Genomic DNA, 23,551 nt, shown 5'->3' on the forward strand with positions numbered 1-23,551 from the left:
AAAATCACTTCGGAATGGAGCGATGTGAAAAGTTACCGTTTCACTTTGGAAGTTATCGGGAGAACCGAATACCACCTCTAGTAGTAGAGAGCCCGTGCAGTGGGCCTCTTGGCCTGGTATTACTCCCTTGAAGGTAGTATTACTGCGGCTTATTTGTGTTGGGTCTATCCCCATTTTGTGGACTGTATCCTGATATATCAGATTTAGATCACTTCCACCGTCCATTAGGACCCTTGTGAAATGGTACCCGTTTATTATTGGGTCTAACACCAAAGCCGTCAGTCCTTCGCGCTAGATATTTGTACTGTGATCCCTACGATCAAAAGTGATCGGTCAGGACAACTAGGGGTTGAGCCTAAGGGTGACGGGCTTTATGACGCACGTGCGTCGGGGTGCGTGATTGTTTCTCCCCTTTGTCACCTGGATCATGTTTACTGTTTTAACCTCTGGTGGGAACTTTTTCTGTCCTCCGGTGCTTTGTTGGCGAGGTTCATCCTCGTCTTCGCTTGGTGTTTCATCCCCTTTGTGTTCGGCGTTTAGCTTACCGGCCTTCTTGAAGACCTAACATTCTCTGTGGGTATGATTTGTAGGTTTGTCTGGGGTGCCGTGAATCTGACAGAGTTTGTCAAGAATTTTGTTTAGGCCAGATTGTCCTTCTCTGCTGCCCTTGAAGGGCTTTTTCCGCTAACCTGGTCGAGAGCCCCTAAATCCGGCGTTTACCGCCGTATTATCTGGGCTACCTTCTTTATTTCGATGCTTGTTTTTGTTGCATCATGGTTCACCGTTGCCATCCCTGACTTCAGATGTGCTTGGGTCGCTGGTGCTGCTACGGGCCAACCAGCTGTCATCACCCGCACAAAAGCGGGTCATGAGGCTTGTTAGGGCTGCCATTGTTCTTGGTTTTTCTTGACCGAGGTGTCTGGCGAGCCATTCGTCTCGGACACTGTGTTTGAAAGCTGCTAAGGCTTCGGCGTCCGGACAGTTAACAATTTGGTTCTTCTTAGTGAGGAACATGTTCCAAAGCTTTCGGGCGGACTCTCCGGACTGTTGGATTATATGACTTAAATCGTCTGCATCCGGAGGTCGGACATATGTCCCTTGAAAATTGGCCCGGAAAGCGTCCTCGAGCTCCTCCCAACTTACAAATGAGTTTTCGGGGAGGCTTTTCAGCCAGTGCCTAGCTGGCCCTTTAAGCTTGAGGGGCAAGTATTTAATGGCATGGAGATCGTCTCCACGAGCCATATGAATGTGGAGGATGAAGTCCTCTATCCAGGCCCCAGGGTCTGTGGTTTCGTCGTACGCCTCTATGTTCACCGGTTTGAATCCCTCTGGGAATTCATGATCCAGCACCTCATCAGTGAAACATAAGGGGTGTGCGGCACCCCTGTATTGGGATGCGCCGTGGTGTTCGGATGGTTGTAGTATTCGGTGTTGGTTGTGTACCGTAGCACGATTCCTAGATCCGTAGATAGATCTGCTCGCGTCGAATATTTGACGCAAGTCCTCACATAGATCGTGTGTTGACTTATGCGTGACTTTATTAGCCGCTCTATCGCGTTCACAGGGTGGTGGATCCTGTTCGTCTTCGGCTTCGTCGTCCATACCGTCGAAGTCTTCAGAGCCTAAGTCGAGCATGTCGGTTAAGTCGTCGACAGTGGCTACTAAGTGGGTGGTGGGTGGGTAGCGAATTTCTTCATCGTCCGCATCCCATTCTAGCCGGACATGGTTCGGCCAAGGTTCTCCTGACAGGGAGAGAGACCTTAATGAGTTTAGCACATCTCCGAAGGGTGAGTGCTGGAAGATATCCGCGGAGGTGAACTCCATGATCGGCGCCCAGTCGGATTCGACGGGCAGGGATGTGAGCGGCTCGGAGTCCGTGGTCGGAGACGAATCCAGTGGTTCGGCGACACGGCTCTCGTAAGGGGTGAAGTCAGTATCCGGCTCTATCGCCACTGCGAGTGCGGCCTCCATAGCGGGGTCCATCGCTCCGCTCTCGGATGGCGCGACTTGCTCCAGATTAAAGGCCGGAGTAGCTGCGGATGCGATCTCCCGAACACTGTCTGACGGCAGAGTTACGTCATGCTCGTCGCGACTGCGTGGCGTGTCCAGCATGGGCATGAATCCGTCGAAGATCAAGTCTCCGCGGATATCGGCTATGTAGTTCAAGTTTCCAAATCTGACCTGATGGCCAGGGGCGTAGCTCTCAATCTGCTCCAGATGGCCAAGCGAATTGGCCCACAGTGCAAAGCCGCCGAATATGAAGATCTGTCCGGGGAGGAAAGCCTCACCCTGGACCGCATCGCTAGCGATGATCGAAGGAGCCATCAAGCCATATGATGACGACACAGAGGAACTCTCAATGAAAGCACCAATGTCGGTGTCAAAACCGGCGGATCTCGGGTAGGGGGTCCTGAACTGTGCGTCTAAGGCGGATGGTAACAGGAGGCAGGGGACATGATGTTTTACCCAGGTTCAGGCCCTCTTGATAGAGGTAAAACCCTACGTCCTGCTTGATTGTTCTTGATGATATGAGTATTACAAGAGTAGATCTACCACGAGATCAGAAAGGCTAAACCCTAGAAGCTAGCCTATGGTATGATTGTATGTTGTCCTATGGACTAAACCCTCCGGTTTATATAGACACCAGAGGGGGCTAGGGTTACACCAGGTCAGTTACAAAGGAGGAGATATACATATCCGTATTGCCTAGCTTGCCTGCCACGCCAAGTAGAGTCCCATCCGGACACGGGACGAAGTCTTCAATCTCGTATCTTCATAGTCCAACAGTCCGGCCAAAGGATATAGTCCGGCTGTCCGGAGACCCCCTAATCCAGGACTCCCTCAGGGTTCTTAGAGCAACAAGTAAAATCACAAATTTCACAAAGATTCCAAGCATAACACAGCAATCTGTTTATTTGATCCCATAGAGTTTCCCTTTTTCAGACAAATGGTGACGCACAAAATGAGCATGCTCATCTAAAGATTTTCCATTAACCAGGCTAGTTGGGGTTTCAGCACGAGCGCATTAGGACCGAAGATGATCCAAATAGAACACTTTAAGTGGATCCATATCAATAGATTTTTAGCAAGCAAAGATGCAAGCAAATAGAAGGCACATGGAAACACAAACAAAGATACATACGGAAAGAAAGCAAACGGAAAAGAGGGCGAATAAAATGGAAAGGGTGAAGTGGGGGAGAGGAAAACGAGAGGAAAATGGCAAATAATGTAATGCGAGGGATAAGAGTTTGTGATAGGTACTTGGTATGTCTTGTGCGTAGATCTCCCCGGCAACGGCGCCAAAAATCCTTCTTGCTACCTCATGAGCACTGCGTTGGTTTTCCCTTGAAGAGGAAAGGGTGACGCAGCAAAGTAGCGTAAGTATTTCCCTCAGTTTTTGAGAACCAAGGTATCAATCCAGTAGGAGGCCACACGCAAGTCCCTCGTACCTACACAAACAAATAAGAACCTCGCAACCAACGCGATAAAGGGGTTGTCAAGCCCTTCACGGAGACTTACGAGAGTGAGATCTGATAGAGATTATAATAATAGGAGGAAGAAGTAGGTCGGTTGAGCCACGAGGGGCCCACGAGAGGGAGGGCGCGCCCAGTGGGGTAGGCACGCCCCCTGCCTCGTGGCCACCTTGTTGGTTGCTTGACGTCCGCTCCAAGTCCTCTGGATCACGTTTATTCCAAAACTCACGCTCCCGAAGGTTTCTTTCCGTTTGGACTCCGTTTGATATTCCTTTTCTACGAAACACTCAAATAGGCAAAAAACAACAATTTGCACTGGGCGTTGGGTTAATAGGTTAGTCCCAAAAATAATATAAAAGTGTAAAATAAAGCCCATTAACATCCAAAACAGATAATATAATAGCATGGAACAATCAAAAATTATAGATACATTGGAGACGTATCACTACTCTAGCTAATTGTTCCCACTTTCAATATGTATCTAGATCGAGACTTAGAGTCATCTAGATCGGTGTCAAAAGCTTGCATTGACGTAACTCTTTATGATGAACTCTTTTATCACCTCCATAACCGAGAAATATTTGCTAAGTCCTATAAGGATAATTTTGACCGTCGTCAAGTGATCTACTGCTAGATCACTATTGTACTCCCTTGCCAAAATCATGCTAACTTATACAATAGGTCTGGTACACATCATATCATACTTTATAGAACCTATGACTGATGCATAGGGAATGACTTTTCATTCTCTTTCTATTTTCTGCCGTGGTCGGGTTTTGAGTCTTTACTCAACTTCACACCTTGCAACACAGGCAAGAACTCCTTTGAGTGTTCCATTTTGAACTACTTCAAAAACTTGTCAAGGTATGTACATATTGAAAAATTTATCAAGCGCCATGATCTATCTCTATAGATCTTGATGCCCAATATGTAAGCAGCTTCTCCGAGGTCTTTCATTGAAAAATTCTTATTCAAGTATCCTTTTATGCTATCCAAAAATTCAGTATCATTTCTGATCAACAATATGTCATCCACATATAATATCAGAAATGCTTCAGAGCTCCCACTCACTTTCTTGTAAATACAGGCTTCTCCAAAATTCTGTATAAAATATATGCTTTGATCAACTCATCAAAGCGTATATTCCAACTCCGAGATGCTTGCACCAATCCATAGATGGATCGCTGGAGCTTGCACACTTTGTTAGCACCTTTAGGATTGACAAATCCTTCTGGTTGCATCATATACAACTCTTCTTTAATAAATCCATTAAAGAATGTAGTTTTGATATCCATTTGCCAGATTTCATAAAATGCGGCAACTGCTAACATGATTTGGACAGACTTTTAAGCATCGATACGAGTGAGAAAATCTCATCGTAGTCAACACCTTGAACTTGTCGAAAACCTTTTTGCGACAATTCGAGCTTTGTAGATAGTAACACTACTATCAGCGTCCGTCTTCCTCTTGAAGATCCATTTACTCTGAATGGCTCACCGATCATCGGGTAAGTCAATCAAAATTCATACTTTGTTCTTATACATAGATCTCATCTCAGATTTCATGGCCTTAAGCCATTTCGCGAAATCTGGGCTCATCATCGCTTCCTCATAGTTCATAGGTTTGTCATGGTCTAATAACATGACTTCCAGAATAGGATTACCGTACCACTCTGGTGCGGAACGTACTCTGGTTGACCTACGAGGTTCGATAGTAACTTGATTTGAAGTTTCATGATCATCATCATTAACTTCCTCACTAATTGGTGTAGTCATCACTGGAACTAATTTCTGTGATGAGCTACTTTCCAATTTGGGAGAAGGTACCATTACCTCATCAAGTTCTACTTTCCTCCCACTCACTTCTTTCGAGGGAAACTCCTTCTCTAGAAAGGATCCACTCTTAGCAACAAAGATCTTGCCTTCGGATCTGTGATAGAAGGTGTACCCAACAGTTTCTTTTGGGTATCCTATGAAGACACGTATTGTATTGGGAGAAGTGCTTAGCTTTGGGTTCAATCTTGCAGTGTCCTTTCCAAGTGATAGTAGGTGCAGCAAGGCACGTATTGTATTGTTGCCATCGAGGGTAAAAATATGGGGTTTATATCATATTGAATGAGTTTATCCCTCTACATCATGCCATCTTGCTTAAAGCGTTACTCTATTCTTATGAACTTAATACTCTAGATGCATGCTGGATAGCGGTCGATGTGTGGAGTAATAGTAGTAGATGCAGAATCATTTCGGTCTACTTGACACGGACGTGATGCATATATTCATGATCATTGCCTTAGATATCATCATAACTATGCGCTTTTCTATCAATTGCTCGGCAGTAATTTGTTCACCCACCGTAATACATGCTATCTTGAGAGAAGCCACTAGTGAAACCTATGGCCCTCGGATCTCTTTCTTATTATATTGCATCTCTTTTATTTACATCGCATCTCATTTACTATTTTGCAATCTTTACTTTCCAATCTATACAACAAAAATACCAAAAATATTTACTTTACTATCTTTATTTGATCTCACTTTTGCGAGTGACCGTGAAGGGATTGACAACCCCTTTATCGCGTTGGTTGCAAGGTTCTTGATTGTTTGTGCAGGTACTAGATGACTTATGTGTTGTCTCTTACTGGATTGATACCTTGGTTCTCAAAAACTGAGGAAAATACTTACGCTACTTTGCTGCATCACCCTTTCCTCTTCAAGGGAAAACCAACGCATGCTCAAGAGGTAGCACACAGCTGTCCGAACGCCCGTAAGCCGCCCCCACCTACTTTGTCTCGGGTTTGGGGTAAAAACACGTCCGAGCCACCAAGCGGATCGATACATGACCGCGTTGAATGTCAAAACACGTCTAGACTGCGTGGTGCAAACGTTACGCCAACTCTCTCCTCTCTGGTTCTCTCACATCCATTTAGATTACTAAATAAGACAAATTATCAATGAAAGAGCTTGTCGGTATACCCAGATGATTATCTACACATGGACTAGGTGATGTTTAATGATGCAACATCTATACATTAAGCATATCCTTTCTTTAAGCACCGATTTTCTTTTCCATGTAGTGGCCCACAAGAAGTACATATTAGTATTTTATAACGGTAATGATAACTGACGAACGTTCACTCTAAAGGAGGAGATAACGAACGCCTATATAGCCGCTTGATCGTGATCGAACGATGGCAAATTTTTTGTAAGAAAATGTCTTCAAAAGGGAAACCTAACAACCACTATAACTAAAGTTGCCACCCTTCGACAAGTGAAACTGTCACCCAAATTGTTTGCAAATGCCATACCCCGGCGAAGGTTCGCTGGCTGTTGAGGTCCTTTAAGAATCATCGCAATTTTTCATTGTTATGTGTTAAAAGAAAAAAGACCTTAGAGCCGCCCCGACATCTCTCCCCTGAGGCGGCGGCACCGCGCCGCCCCCAGAGAGTCCCCGTCCACACCGCCCTCAGCCCTCCCCCTCCATAGCCTCCCTCTACCGCCGATGTCGCTGATGACGCCACGAGGCGAAGCCCTGTGGTGAGGCGACGGCGGCGCAGTCCTCGGCCGGTGGTAACGCGTCGGGGTAGCGGCGTCCATCTCCCTCCTCCTCCAACGGCAGTGCGCAATGGGTTGCCGGTGGCCTGGAGATCTCCTGCGATCGTTTGACGGATTGCGATGAGATCTGATCTGAGCTCGAGGGGTTTAGATCGAGATCCACTGTGGCTGCGCCTTGTCTCGACAACGTCAAGAGAAGATCCCCCTGGGTAATCTTCGTGGCACGAGGACGTCCGGGTCTCTTGGCCCGGGCATGGTGGTGGTGGCTGCCTTCTCCACCGAAGGCGGTTGGCCAGGCTGGTAGTGACGGATCTTGGACCCCACTATTAGCACTGGCGGCAAGTTGGGGAGACATAGTCGCCGGTGAAAACCGAGCCGACTCCGGTCATGGCGGGCGATGGCGGCGTCTACATCGTTACCGTGATGAAGGCATCATCAAGCAACTATCATCAACCTGCTCGTGCCACTCGGGGAGAAATCCTTAGATCTCCGGATCGTATGATGGCGGCGTTGCGGTGTCGTGTTCCCTATTGGGGGCATCGTTTGTGGAGCGGCGCTGGATGGAAGAGGCGTGAGGTGGTGTGACGTGCCTTCTCTTGCGTCACGACGGCGGGTCTCGGCGGCATGGAGCAGCGGGGTCTCGCCGGTAGGCGTGTGATGATGGACGAGCGCAGGATGATGACGTTGTCTGGCGTCGTGGTGGCGTCGATGACAGCTAGACCGAGCAAGGTAGATGCAGCAGTACATCACTGAAGATGGATTGATGGCAGGTGGCTGCGGTGGCCTCATACCCGGCAAACGTCCTGGTTGAGAAGTGTGCCGGACTAGTGGGTGCCCCATACCTGGCAGGCGTCCTGGTTGGGACCTTAGGTCTTAGATGTTAGGTTTCGCTGCGAGGTCTGTTTGGTATTAGGCCCAGACTATCAGCATCACTACATCAACTGGATAGAAGTAGCGACAGATGTTGCCTAGATGGTAGCTTTAGTCTTATTGTTGTACGACTTTGTAAGGTCTTATGTGATTAATTAATAAAGTGGCTGCATGCATCATCCAGATACAGAGACCGGGGGTCCTCCTCCATTTCTGGAAAAAAAAACCTCACCTGAAACACAAACATAGCTCCGTTGATATACCCAATACTAAATGTGCAAAAGACAATGGGAGATTAAGCAAAAACTTGGCCACAACTTCGAACCCCGGGGCTTCAAGGGGCATCATTGCTGTGCAGGGAAATAAAAATCAGCCATGTCTCTATCACGATGTGGAAGAAACAAGGCCACAACAGGAGCGCGTCACCATTTCGCCTTCCTTTTAAAGCGGGAGATGTATACCGCTTAATGAGTGAAAGGTTGAAAACTTTGGGAGCGCTCCCCGATGATGGCACCGCGCGTGTCCTGTCCACTTGGGAAAGGGAAACCCCTGCTCGGCGAGTCGGATGCTCATCGCTTTTGGTTCGGCCGCGAGGCAAAGCGCGCGCGTATCTTTGCAGAAAATTGTCGTGATCGCGGGCTCTCTCGATGGCACGTCGCTCCTGTAAACAAACGACCCAAGAAAGTCTCGAACTAAAAAGATGCGGAGGAGAAAGCAGAAGGGAACGGGACAACCACGGATCAATATCTGACGTGAACTGGATGTGTGGATTCCGCGAGAGTTACAAATATAGCTGCCATATCAACCTCTAATCATCCCTTGATTTGATTAAAAAAAACTGGATGTGGTTAGTGTTACTACTCTATGGTTCTTGCGTTGTGGCCCAGCGCGGATGGGTTGAATTCTTCTGGCTGCATGTGGCTGCCGGAGTATGAACAAAGTCAGAGTAATCAAACCAACATTAAAACAAATGTGTATATGTATGAACTACCAGTACTGGTGTGGGTTTATTTAAGGGAGATTTTTTTTGTTATAAATAATAAGAAGTCAGGTTCTGTCCAACGCATGATTGCCGCATTAGCCGTGATCGGACGTGAATATTCATTCCAGAGGACAGGACACCGGCCGGTGGTGGAGGAGAAGATACTCTGAATGTGAGAGCGTTTTTTTTTTCTGAATGTGAGAGAGTTGGGGCCTAAGGAAGAGGATGAATGAGGAGCCATTAAGATTAGGACAAGTAATTAGAGTTGCTTACGGGCCACAACTGCGCGCGGTAAGAAGTGAAAGATGGGAGGGGTCTTGGCCCGCAAGCCGCCTCCGCACGCGGCACGCCTCTCTCTCTCTCTCTCTCTCTCTCTCTGCGCGAGTGACCGCGTGGAGCCTTATATAAGCCGGCCCTCGGTTCCTCCCCCCGGCCCAGTCTCTCCCCCTTCCCTTGTTCCTAAACCCGCCTCTCTCTCCCTCTTTCACACACGCCTCTCTCTCCTCTCTCTCGGCGTCCATTTCCTCCTTCTAGCTAGCTTGCTTCGGTGCCCGGCTTGCGGAGATGTCTGAGGCGTCGGTGATAAACCAGGCGGAGGTGGAGGACGCGGCGGCGGCGGCCGGTCTGGACCTGCCGCCGGGCTTCCGGTTTCACCCCACGGACGAGGAGATCATCTCGCACTACCTCACCCCCAAGGCGCTCGACCACCGCTTCTGCTCCGGCGTCATCGGCGAGGTCGACCTCAACAAGTGCGAGCCATGGCATCTCCCAGGTACACAACGCACCCAAATTAAGCTGCTCCTTTGCGCGCACTTTCTCTCATCTTGCTTGATCCGAGCCCGACCGGCCGCGGGAATCTTGCCTTACTTACTCCCGTGTTTCTACCGGACAGGCAAGGCCAAGATGGGCGAGAAGGAGTGGTACTTCTTTTGCCACAAGGACCGCAAGTACCCGACGGGGACGAGGACGAACCGCGCCACCGAGAGCGGCTACTGGAAGGCCACCGGCAAGGACAAGGAGATCTTCCGCGGGAGGGGCCTCCTCGTCGGAATGAAGAAGACGCTCGTCTTCTACCTAGGCCGCGCCCCCCGCGGCGAGAAGACCGGCTGGGTCATGCACGAGTTCCGCCTCGAGGGCAAGCTCCCCCACCCGCTCCCGCGCTCCGCCAAGGTTTGCTTTCGCTCCTTCCTGATTCATTATCAAGTATTTTTCTCCTTAATTTCTTTCTGGCTTCATTCATGATTTGCTGCTAAATATGATATATGATTCGCGTGCAGGACGAGTGGGCCGTGTCCAAGGTGTTCAACAAAGAGCTCACGGCCACCAACGGGGCAATGGCAGCGGCGGACGCCGGGATCGAGCGGGTCAGCTCCTTCGGCTTCATCACTGACTTCCTTGACTCTGGGGAGCTGCCGCCCCTCATGGACCCTCCCTTGGGCGGCGACGTCGACCAAGTCACCGATTTCAAGTCCACCTCTGCCTACGCCACCGGTGCCCATTCCGGACACCAGGTTAAGATGGAACAGCACATGCCGCAGCAGCCGCCGCACATGATGTACTCGAGCCCCTACTTCTCCCTGCCGGCCGCTAACTCCGGCGACATGTCGCCGGCGATCCGGAGGTACTGCAAGGCGGAGCAGGTCTCGGGGCAGACGTCTGCGCTCAGCCCGTCCCGCGAGACCGGGCTGAGCACCGACCCCAACGCCGCCGGTTGCGCGGAGATCTCGTCGGCGGCGACACCGTCGTCTCAGAATCAAGAGTTCCTTGACCAATTCGACGAGTACCCCGCCCTGAACCTCGCCGACATTTGGAAGTACTGAAGCCAGCCGGAGCTGCACCTACCGCATGATTCGCTCGTCGATTGGTTCTGGCTCGTTGATTAATTACTGAATTGGATTACTTAACTTGGTATGTGATGCTGGTGTTAGTGGTTTGCTGATGCAGCATCATCTTCTTTCCGGAGGATTCTCGGGTCGGATCGGATCAGGTTACTATCCATCCATCCAGACAGACCTCCAGGGATTAGCTAGGCCTCCTTATGTTAATTAATTAAATTAGTCCTAGGTTCATATCTTGATCTGTGTGTACATACCACTACCACAACAGCTATTCTGATTGTGATTAGCAGTAGCAGCATGATGGTCATACAATTAATGTGTGTAGATTAGGGGGGACGACTTGAGATCCATTTGTGAATCGATTAATTTGGGCGCTGTTGATGAGCCAGGCAGCTAGCGCTACTACTAGCTTTGTATGGAATCCGCTTTGTATGTACATGTACCACCATTGATCATTAATTGCTTGAGTTTGACATGTCACTATGTGAATCGATGCTTGTGTTCTCTCTGTGCCGCTTTACACTTGGTAATCAATCAAGACGAGACTCGACGAGACGAGAGGCACTGGTACCAGTTGTGGTGCTGCTCATGGGGACCTTCCGAAATCTTTTTTTTTTGAGACAACCTTCCGAAATCTAGCAAGGGGAGATATGAGATGGATGGATGGATGGATCATGGTTTTGGGCCGACGGATGGGGCCTCCGCGGGCTTGTTTGGATCGCCCAATTATTCCCGGAGCACGTCGTGGTCATGGCGTCCAGTTGGCGAACTCCTCCTACTAGGCGCCGAGGTGAGTAGGCTACGTACGAGCTGCAGCCTTATCTCGTTTCGGAAAACCCTCGGCCCGCCCCGCCTCTCTCTCTCTCGTGTCTCCAAGCGATCCAGCAACGGAAGAGAGGAAGGAAACGAGCACATCCGTTGATCCTAACCAACCAAACAACCAACCCCAGCTCGACGCGGGGTTTGGGGGGGTGAAAACTTGTCGCTCACACACACGGCGGCCGACGGCGACGAGCGGGACGGGCCAGCCGCTCTCTCGCCCTCGATTTTGCGTGCGCGCACAGCACAGCACACAGACAGACACATACAGAGGTGAGGCGCGCCGGGACGGGAATCGCTTGCTTTCCGCTGGACGCAAGCCGTGGCGAGTTTCGCGGCGATCTGTTCGCTGTTGGCACGCGCTCGCTTCCTTGGTGCATCAAAACCCGGCCAAGACCAAGGCGGTGCAGCAAGGAAAAGGATGCGAGGATCAGCAGGAATCTTCCATCCATTCCTTTTCTCTTTTTTGTGAAACAATCATTCATCCATCTATTCATTCATTCAGAGTAGTCCTGCTGCGACACATGGAAATATTTATTCAAATTTAGAGTAGTAGTAGTAGTTTATTACGGACGTCCGCTTGGCGAATATTCTGGGCTGCCCCTTAAAAAACAAGGAAAGGCTAAGCTAGACTCATGAAAACTAATATCGTGGGTGGGTCCCTGGGCTCCCGGAACTCGGATTGGATCATTAGCTGTCCAAGTCGCACAGCCGCAGTGACGTCACAACTTTAGGCTCCACCAGCAGCGGTACCTTTTCTCCTTCGAGGTCCCTCCCCTCCCCTAGCTATAGTTTAACTCCTCGTCAATGATCGCATCGCAGGGAGGAAGAGGGTGGTCTAAACAAACAAAGATGGTCAGGAAGGGTAGGAGGGTGCATCACCCATGTTGCCCCTAAGGATCCTCAATTTGTTTATTTATTTCCCCAAGGATTTGGTTAATTAATCCGATGTGGATGTCCAGATGCAGGTTGCTTTCAGTCTGTTGATTAGGGCGCGGATTTTGCACCCATTTTATCCGGTGATTTGACAAGACACAGCCAGTGGCGGTTGACGTGGGGCCTCTTCGTTCCATATTTTCTTTTCACAGAAGCATCCATAATAAGCATTTGTTTCTGCATCAGGTTAGATATCAGAGATCGTTCCGGACGTGACCACTAACTACCAAGACAAACAGGCCACCAACACTATTCCCCGGTCCAAGGTCTTGCATCCGGCAGACCAAAGCTTCATTTGGTGATCCAGCAACCGCAGAGCGCTGGCACAGACGGTATCGGCCGGTGAGATAATATGCTGCACAGATGGTACTATCATAGAGTAGAAACTGGTGGCCGGTTCTCCTCTTTTTTTCACTGTCGAGTGAACCAGAACCAGGGCGCGCGCGACACAGCAGCACTTCAAGAAGTGGACAGGACACACACTAATCTGAGACCGCTACATCGCATCTGCCTCTAGATTACTGGACAGGGCCACAGCTTAACATCTACAGCTTGCGCTTTTGGCAAGAGAAAGATTTGGCATAGCAAAATGGGATCCGGGAGTAATGGCTGATATGGACTCCCCACATACTTTTCGACTGAGATGAGGTACCTTTTTCATAAAGTTTGCAATCCTCCTTGACAGCAATGTTGTGTTGCCCACACGGTCTCTATAATTCTACGCTTGACTTGTTTGGCCTGTGAGAGATCAGAGATAGATATGTGCTGTGCTACTTTTGTCCCCAGAAAGAAACTCTACTTTTAGACATAAGAAATCGCTATAATGCAGCGCAGTTTTTCTTGGTGGGGAACATAATGCGAGTTTATAGCTGGAAAACACATTCTGCACAGCATCCAGTATGTATGTCTAGTGGGAGGTAACAGTTTTGCAGAGGAGTCGCTTGCATTTCTAGCTCTAGATAGGCTTTCATAGCATCCTTCTCTGTAGAAAAATGCTCTAAACATTGTTACTTTCAGGCACAGTTTCTCTACACTCATATTTGATGTCAAACGACGTTTTGGGTTTTGGGTGGTTTCTGGAGGGTGCATCCGTCCACGTCAGGACGGGTTCGTTTCATCCACGTCGCCCTCTCGCCCACGCGCGTTTTTAGTCTTTCTATCCAAGAAACTCTCACTCATCTTTCTCTCTCTCTCTCTCTATCTCCTTTTGTTTTCTACTCTAGATGAAAGTTTTCTTTGCTGATACTGTAGAAATGTTTCGGGTATCAGCCGGTTCCTCTTAACGAAATTCGCAGCTGTCGTGCGTTTATTTCAAAATACATATAATGTAGAAAAATTAACTGTACCGCTCTCCTGTTGAGCTTCAAAAAGAATTTTTTTTTTACCACAAATCACACAATGTCTCCAAGTTAAAAAAGGGAATCACACAGTTTCTGCTACTCAAAGCATTTCTTACTTTCTCTCCCCGTGATTGAGCGGATCATGATTAATGCTTTAATTGAACTACATGCCTTTGACTTAATTTTAACGAGAAGAGACATCGCACGAAGATCTGCACATCTGTCAAACTTTGCCTAACCTTGATGGGCAAAAGATCCATACCGTATTAATTGAAGTAGAAGAGATGTACAAATCTTAGAGCTGACTTTGAATGACCAGACAGTCCATACCTCCGCAGCTAGCTTCGCTGCCGTGGCACGCTTCTTTTCTAGCATGCACGAGGTATGTTTCACATGGCATATTTGCCTCGCCTAATTAAGCAGGACGCCTTTCTGACCTTGACGAGTCACCGCCTTATTGGTGTATGCGTGAACCTACACTTTCTCTCTGGATCTCATCTGTTTTGGTGTGGTTGCTAGGTACTCCCTCCGTCCGAAAATACTTGTCATCAAAATGAATGAAAGGAGATGTATCTAGACATATTTTAGTTCTAGATACATCCCTTTTTATCCATTTTGATGATAAGTATTTCCAGACGGAGGGAGTACGCTCTATACCTATGTCCAACGCCTTACACACAAGCGAATGAAAAGTTAGAGCATCTACAACCGCAGGTTGCAAATTTAGACTCAAACGTCTATAAATGCGTCCGCGGACAGTGACTAGACGGGCCTTAAAATTTATCATTTGCAACCACATACCCTATTTCCACAACACCTATTACATGTAGCGCCATGCACGACGATCATCCCGTCCGTCTTGGGTTAGCTGGGCTGTCAAAACACATTGAAAATTGCTCATACTTAATATTTTCACACCCGTATTAGTCACACCTCGCTGCATGATGAGCTAGTCGGCCTACTTAAATAGCCAGGTCATGCAGAAGCGATATGTTTCTCACATCATTGGATCCTTTGTAAAGAAGATAGCATGTTAATATGAATATTCTATGTTTATCACATAGAAGATTCATAGTCAGGGTTATCTCCTTCACAAGGGAAATATTCATGTCCGTACTGCTTTTTATGAATTACAATTTGCCGGAAAAAAATCGATGAAGAAAATAAAAAATCTGATGATGATGTGGTTGGGATAGAAGAGGCCGGTGCCAATGGTGAGGAAGACCGCATGTAACCTTGAATCCTATGCTAATGACAATGTCTGATGTTTGCTAGCAGCCTAGAACTTTATTTTGGACTTTTGGTTGTGATTTGTGAGAGAATCAGAGAGCAAAGGACTATGTGTTGATTGGTGTTTGGTTGTTTGCTAGTAAAGTAGCAAGAACTATGTTATTTGTGTTTTCTGGACCTTCTTATGACCTTGTTTAACCTTGTTTGAACATTCCTGGACCTTGTTACCACCTTATTTGCTTGCAAAGCAGCTAGACTACTATATATTATATGCACTGTTGTACTGTACTACTTTCTACTATTAAGTGTTATCTCTTATCTCTTATGTAATATATATTATATATGCACTGTTTGAGTTTTGAAACATGCAAAAAAGGGCATGTGTGTACTGTTACATATTGATGTAGTATTCTGTAGTATTGTGCTATTTAAAGGCATAATGTTTAAGTGAAGATTTTTTCTAATTTTATTTTATTAGTCCTTGAAACCTATGAGTTATAAAAAAACTGATCGATTAATAGTCCACTGATAAAATCGATTAATCATTCGATTCTTTGATTAATCACTAATCTCCAGCCGACCGAGACGATAACGATAAGCGATATCCCAAACATTGATCTGGATACGTATTGAAAGTGAGAGCAATTAGCTAGAGTAGCTCCATGCAGAGTATTGTAGACACAGAAATTTGTAAAATACACGCGGATCTGAATGTGGCAGGCCCGTTGACTAAACTTCTCTCACAGGCAAAACATGATACACCTTAGTACTCTTTGGGTGTTAATCACATAGCGATGTGAACTAGATTATTGACTATAGTAATCCTTTTGGTGTTGGTCACATGGCAATGTGAACTATGGGTGTTAATTACATAAAGATGTGAACTATTGGTGTTAAATCACATGGCAATGTGAACTAGATTATTGACTCTAGTGCAAGTGTGAGACTGAAGGAAATATGACCTAGAGGCAATAATAAAGTTGTTATTTTATATTTCCTTATATCATTATAAATGTTTATTATTCATGCTAGAATTGTATTAACCGAAAACTTGATACATGTGTGGATACATGGACAAAACACCGTGTTCCTAGTAAGCCTCTACTAGACTTACTTGTTAATCAAAGATGGTTAAGTTTCCTAACCATAGACATATGTTGTCATTTGATGAACGAGATCACATCATTAGGAGAATGATGTGATGGACAAGAGTCATCCATTAGCTTAGCATATTGATGGTTCAGTTTTATTGCTATTGGTTTCTTCATGTCAAATACATATTCCTCCGACTATAAGATTATGCAACTCCTGGATACCGGAGGAATACCTTGTGTGCTATCAAACGTCACAACATAACTCGGTGATTATAAACATGCTCTACAGGTATCTCCAAAGATATTTGTTGGGTTGGCATAGATCGAGATTAGGATTTGTCACTTCGAGTATCGGAGAGGTATCTCTGGGCCCTCTCGGTAATACACATCATAAGAAGCCTTGCAAGCAAAGTGACTAATGAGTTAGTTGCAGGATGATGTATTACGGAACGAGTAAAGAGGCTTGCCGGTAACGAGATTGAACTAGGTATGTAGATACCGATGATCGAATCTCAGGCAAGTAACATACCGATGGACAAAGGGAATAATGTTTGTTGTCATAATGGTTCGACCAATAAAGATCTTCGTAGAATATGTAGGGGCCAATATGAGCATCCAGGTTCTGCTATTGATTATTGACCGAAGAGGTGTCTCGGTCATGTCTACATAGTTCTCGAACTCGTAGGGTCCGCACGCTTAACGTTTGATGACGATTTTGTATTATATGAATTATGTGATTTGGTGACCGAATGTTGTTCGGAGTCCCGGATGAGATCACGGACATGAGGAGGAGTCTCGAAATGGTGGAGAGGTAAAGATTGATATATAGGACGATAGTATTCGGACACCAGAAGTGTTCTGGAGAGTACCAGGTACATATCGAGTCACCGGAAGGGGTTCCAGGCACCCCCGGCAAAGATATGGGCCTAATGGGCCAATAGGGGAAACACAACAGCCAGCAGGGGCTGCCGCGCCCCCCATATGGGCCGCACGTTAGGAGGAAGGAAAAGGGGGAAGAGAGAAGGAAGGGGAGGGATTCAACCTCCCCTTTCCTTCCCTCCTCCTCCTATTCTCCTATTTCCTTCCTCCTCCGGTGAATATGGTAGGGGGGCGAATTGGACACGGCCCCAAGTAGGATTCCTCCTACTTGGGGCGCCCCTTGGTCTCTCCTCCCCCTCCCACCTATATATATGTGGAGAGGGGGCGCCTAGAACACAGAACATCAACTGTTAGCTGTGTGCGGCGCCCCCCTCCATAGTTTACACCCCCGGTCATATTCTCGCGATGCTTAGGCGAAGCCCTGCGCGGATCACTTCGCCATCACCGTCACCACGTCGTCGTGTTGACGGAACTCATCTACTTCCTCGACACCTTGCTGGATCAAGAAGGCAAGGGACGTCATCGCGCTGAACGTGTGCAGAACTCGGAGGTGCCGTACGTTCGGTGCTTGATCGGTCGGAGCTAGAAGAAGTTCGACTACATCAACCGCTTTGTCAAATGCTTTCGCTTTCGGTCTACGAGGGTACGTAGACACATTCTCCCCCTCTCGTTGCTATGCATCTCCTAGATAGATCTTGCGTGAGCGTAGGAATTTCTTTTGAAATTGCATGCTACGTCTCCCAAGAGTGGCATCCGAGCCAAGTCTATGCGTAGATGATGTGCACGAGTAGAACACAAAGAGTTGTGGGCGGTGATTGTCATACTACTTACCACCAATGTCTTATTTTAATTCGGCGGTATTGTTGGATGAAATGGCCCGGACCAACATTACATGACCACGTTCATGAGACTGGTTCCACTGACAGACATGCAACTTGTTTTGCATAAAAGGTGGCTGGCGGGTGTCTGTTTCTCCTACTTTAGATGAATTGAATTTGACTGCGGCCGGTCCTTGTTGAAGGTTAAAACAACAAACTTGATAAATCACCGTTGTGTTTTTGATGCGTAGGTAAGAACGGTTCTTACTAGAAGCCCGTAGCAGCCACGTAAAACTTGCAACAACGAAGTAGAGGATGTCTAACTTGTTTTTGCAGGGCATGCTGTGATGTGATATGGTCAAGACATGATGTGATATACGTTATTGTATGAGATGATCATGTTTTGTAAAAGCTATCGGTAACCGACATGAGCCTTATGGTTGTCTCTTTATTGTATGAAATACAAACGCCATGTAATTGCTTTACTTTATCACTATGCGTTAGCGATAGTTGTAGAAGCAATAGTTGGCGGGACGACCACGACGCTATGATGAAGATCAACGTGTTGAGCCGGTGAAAATGGAGATCATGACGATGCTTTGGAGGTGGAGATCAAAAGCACAAGATGATGATGGTCATATCATGTCACATATTTTGATTGCATGTGATGTTTATCTTTTATGCATCTTATTTTTCTTAGTACGGCGATAACATTATAAGATGATCCCTTAACTAAAATTTCAAGGTATAAGTATTCTCCTTGAGTATGCACCGTTGTGACAGTTCGTCGTGTTGAGACACCATGTGATGATCGGGTGTGATAGACTTTACGTTCACATACAACGGGTGCAAGACAGTTTTGCACATGCGGAATATTCAGGTTAAACTTCACGAGCCTGGCATGTACAGACATGGCCTCAGAACACTGGAGACCAAAAGCTCGAACGTGAATCATATAGTAGATATGATCAACATAGAGATGTTCACCATTGATGACTACTCCATCTCACTGTTGGGGAACATAGTAATTTCAAAAAAAATTCCTACGCACACACAGGATCATGGTGATGCATAGAAACGAGAGGGGAGAGTGTGTCTACGTACCCTTGTAGACCTAATGCGGAAGCATTAGCACAACGCGGTTGATGTAGTCGTATGTCTTCACGATCCGACCGATCCAAGTACTGAACGCATGGCACCTCCGAGTTCTGCACACGTTCAACTCGATGATGTCCCGCGAGCTCCGATCCAGCAAAGCTTCACAGGAGAGTTTCGTCAGCACGACGGCGTGGTGACGGTGATGATGATGCTACCGACGGAGGGCTTCGCCTAAGCACCGCTACGATATGATCGAGGTGGATTATGATGGAGGGGGGCACCGCACACGGCTAAGAGATCAATGATCAATTGTTGTGTCTAGGATTCCTCCTTTTCCTAGTAGGAGTAGGAGAGGGGGGAGGAAATGGAGAGGAGGAGAAGGAAAGAGGGGGCCGGCCCCCTTGCCCTAAACCAATTTGGTTTGGGCCTTGGGGGCGCGCCCCACACTCCCCTTGCTGCCCTCTATTTCCACTAAGGCCCATGTAGGCCCATTAAGCCCCCCGGGGGGTTCCGGTAACCCCCCGGTACTCCAGTATATGTCTGAAACCTTCCGGAACCTTTCCGGTGTTCGAACATAGTCGTCCAATATATTGATCTTTATGTCTCAACCATTTCGAGACTCCTCGTCATGTTCGTGATCATATCCGGGGATCCTAACTACCTTTGGTACATCAAAACACAAAAACTCATAATACCAATCGTCACCGAACTTTAAGCGTGCGGACCCTATGGGTTCGAGAACTATGTAGACATGACCGAGACACATCTCCGGTCAATAACCAATAGTGGAACCTGGATGCTCATATTGGCTCCCACATATTCTACGAAGATCTTTATCGGTCAAATCGCATAACAACATACGTTGTTCCCTTTGTCATCGGTATGTTACTTTCCCGAGATTCGATCGTCGGTATCTCAATACCTAGTTCAATCTCGTTACCGGCAAGTCTCTTTACTCGTTCCGTAATACATCATCCCGCAACTAACTCATTAGTTACAATGCTTGCAAGGCTTATAGTGATGTGCATTACCGAGTGGGCCCAGAGATACCTCTCTGAGAATCGGAGTGACAAATCCTAATCTCGAAATACGCCAACTCAACAAGTACCTTCGGAGACACCTGTAGAGAACCTTTATAATCACTTAGTTATGTTGTGATGTTTGGTAGCACACAAAATGTTCCTCTGGTAAACGGGAGTTGCATAATCTCATAGTCATAGGAACATGTATAAGTCATGAAGAAAGCAATAGCAACATACTAAACGATCAAGTGTTAAGCTAACGGAATGGGTCAAGTCAATCGCATCATTCTCCTAATGATGTGATCCCGTTAACAAATGACAACTCATGTCTATGGCTAGGAAACATAACCATCTTTGATCAACGAGCTAGTCAAGTAGAGGCATACTAGTGACACTCTGTTTGTCTATGAATTCATACATGTATCATGTTTCTGATTAATACAATTCTAGCATGAATAATAAAAATTTATCATGCTATAAGGAAATAAATAATAACTTTATTATTGCCTCTAGGGCATATTTCCTTCAGTCTCCCACTTGCACTAGAGTCAGTAATCTCGATTACACAGTAATGATTCTAACACCCATGGAGCCTTGGTGTTGATCATGTTTTGCTCGTGGAAGAGGCTTAGTCAACGGGTCTGCAACATTCAGATCCATATGTATCTTGAAAATCTCTATGTCTCCCACCTGGACTTGATCCCGGATGGAGTTCAAGCGTCTCTTGATGTGCTTGGTTCTCTTGTGAAATCTGGATTCCTTTGCTAAGGCAATTTCACCAGTATTATCACAAAAGATTTTCATTGTACCCGATGCACTAGGTATGACACCTAGATCGGATATGAACTCCTTCATCCAGACTCCTTCATTTGCTACTTCCGAAGCAGCAATGTACTCCGCTTCACATGTAGATCCCGCCACGACGCTTTGTTTAGAACTACTCCAACTGACAGCTCCACCGTTCAATATAAACACGTATCCGGTTTGCGATTTAGAATCGTCCGGATCAGTGTCAAAGCTTGCATCAACGTAACCATTTACGATGAGCTCTTTGTCACCTCCATAAACGAGAAACATATCCTTAGTCCTTTTCAGGTACTTCAGGATGTTCTTGACCGCTGTCCAGTTATCCACTCCTGGATTACTTTGGTACCTCCCTACTAAACTAATAGCAAGGCACACATCAGGTCTGGTACACAACATTGCATACATGATAGAGCCTATGACTGAAGCATAGGGAACATCTTTCATTTTCTCTCTATCTTCTGCAGTGGTCGGGCATTGAGTCTTACTCAACTTCACACCTTGTAATACAGGCAAGAACCCTTTCTTTGCCTGATCCATTTTGAACTTCTTCAAAACTTTGTCAAGGTTTGTGCTTTGTGAAAGTCCAATTAAGCGTCTTGATCTATCTCTATAGATCTTGATGCCCAATATGTAAGCAGCTTCACCAAGGTCCTTCATTGAAAAACTCTTATTCAAGTATCCTTTTATGCTATCCAGAAATTCTATATCATTTCCAATCAACAATGTGTCATCCACATATAATATTAGAAATGCTACAGAGCTCCCACTCACTTTCTTGTAAATACATGCTTCTCCAAAAGTCTGTATAAAACCATATGCTTTGATCATACTATCAAAGCGTTTATTCCAACTCCGAGAAGCTTGCACCAGTCCATTAATGGATCGCTGGAGCTTGCACACTTTGTTAGTACCTTTTGGATCGATAAAACCTTCAGGTTGCATCATATACAACTCTTCTTCCTGAAATCCATTCAGGAATGCAGTCTTTACATCCATTTGCCAAATTTCATAATCATAAAATGCGGCAATAGCTAACATGATTCGGACAGACTTAAGCATCGCTACGGCTGAGAAGGTCTCATCATAGTCAACTCCTTGAACTTGTCGAAAACCTTTCGCAACAAGTCAAGCTTTGTAGACAGTAACATTACCATCATCGTCTGTCTTCTTCTTGAAGATCCATTTATTCTCAATGTCTTGCCGATCATCTGAAAAGTCAACCAAAGTCCACACTTTGTTCTCATACATGGATCCCATCTCGGATTTCATGGCCTCAAGCCATTTTGCGGAATCTGGGCTCATCATCGCTTCCTCATAGTTCGTAGGCGAATGGCGCGACCCATGCGAACGGCGCAGCGGGTGTCCAGTGCAAGTATGGCGCAGCCGGCCTCTGGTGCAAGTACGGGGTAGAGGGCCTCTGCCCACTCCTGGCAAGGAATATGGGTACTGACATGACATGTACCCAGCTGCGATGCCCTGTCGACGGCAGGCAAGCGCCAATGGATCCGCTCTTGCTGTGCGGCGTGTCGCGCCTCTCGCTCTGCGGCGCTCCAACAGTCTCGCCGTGCGGCGAGCCACAGCCTATCAACGCAGACGCGCCTAGCTTGCTCTGCGGGGCGCCATTGATCATGTTGTGTGGCCAGCTACAACCTCTCGGCTCTGACATGCCTATCTTGATCCGCGGCGCTGAAGCGCCATGCGCCAAGGGTCTGCTGAACCTTGGCGATGACGCGCATCACGGCGTCATCCATCGCATTGCCGGGGAGCGCCTCGGCCTCGACGGGCCATGGCGCCTTCTCGTTTTACTCATCGACGAGGTTGATGGCACAGGCGGCGCTTTGGTGGGTTGGCATGCTTAGAAAAGATCGATGTGCTACAGGTTGCGCTTGTTGCCTCCGTGCGTCGCACATCGTCTAGGTTTATGCGCAATATCCCTGGGTAGCTAGAAACCGGTGAGGAAATGGTGGGAAACGGTGGCGTGTTCATAAAACGCAATCAATTAATGGAAACTTAGTATAGGAGGAACATCGAGCTAGCACAAGAAGTAGATGATGATCAGATAATCGTTTACCCTAGTTAATTATGCATGTAATATTTTTTTTGGTGTGTGGAAATGTCATGTGTGTACTAGTCACCTATGCAATTGGATGTTTGCCGCATATTACACACATCTTGTTTATGTGAAACGTTTCTGTTCTCTTGGCTCAACACAAACAGTTTATCGGAATGAACTATATGCCCTCCATTGCACACACCTTGATCTTGCTGAACCGTTTCTGTTGCGTTGCCTAATCGATAACAGTTCATCCGAGTGAACCGTATGTCATATATCACACACACCTTGATATGGCTGACCGTTTCTTTTGTGTTGCCTAATCACAAACAGTTCATCTGAGTGAACTGTATGTTGTATATCACACACACCTTCATCTGGCTACCCGTTTCTGTTATTTCGCCTCATCACAAACAGTTTATCCGAGTGAACTGTATGCCGTATATCCCACACGCCTTTATCTGGCTTCCCATTTCTTTTGTTCTACCTCATCCAAACAATTAATTGAACTGAACCATATGCCCCGCATCGCACACGCAACTAAAATCTGAACCGTGTTTGATGTATCCTTCATCGCAAAAGTTTTGCATCTTTTTTGACGGTTTTTTGCATCATCGTTTATGATTAATGCATCGCACACAGTTTCGTCAAAGGGTCTATGATCGTATTGTCACGTTAGCAGCATCCTGTAGTAGTGGCTGGATCGTCATCAATGGTTCAAGGGACTCCAAGTACAATCTA

The 23,551-nt window shown here is 46.7% G+C and overlaps 1 protein-coding gene across 1 annotated transcript; it reads left to right on the plus strand.

The window, feature by feature from the left end:
* The first annotated feature begins 9,297 nt into the window (after nucleotides 1-9,297).
* On the plus strand, nucleotides 9,298-11,194 carry LOC125551537 (NAC domain-containing protein 92). Its single transcript, XM_048714794.2, has 3 exons — nucleotides 9,298-9,648; nucleotides 9,769-10,046; nucleotides 10,154-11,194. The coding sequence occupies exons 1-3, from the start codon at nucleotides 9,441-9,443 to the stop codon at nucleotides 10,694-10,696; spliced, it is 1,029 nt and encodes a 342-aa protein (XP_048570751.1). The 5' UTR covers nucleotides 9,298-9,440; the 3' UTR covers nucleotides 10,697-11,194.
* The last annotated feature ends 12,357 nt before the right edge of the window (nucleotides 11,195-23,551 follow it).

This window comes from Triticum urartu, chromosome 4A (assembly GCF_056163025.1).
Source record: "Triticum urartu cultivar PI428250 chromosome 4A, HENAU_Tu73, whole genome shotgun sequence".
NCBI lineage: Eukaryota > Viridiplantae > Streptophyta > Magnoliopsida > Poales > Poaceae > Triticum > Triticum urartu.

Excerpts from the sequence above, each read along its gene's own strand:
- LOC125551537 (XM_048714794.2), top strand. The coding sequence starts at position 9,441 with ATGTCTGAGGCGTCGGTGATAAACCAGGCGGAGGTGGAGGACGCGGCG. Across the intron at positions 9,649-9,768 it reads CGAGCCATGGCATCTCCCAG|GCAAGGCCAAGATGGGCGAG; the intron begins GTACACAACGCA and ends TCTACCGGACAG. Across the intron at positions 10,047-10,153 it reads CGCTCCCGCGCTCCGCCAAG|GACGAGTGGGCCGTGTCCAA; the intron begins GTTTGCTTTCGC and ends ATTCGCGTGCAG.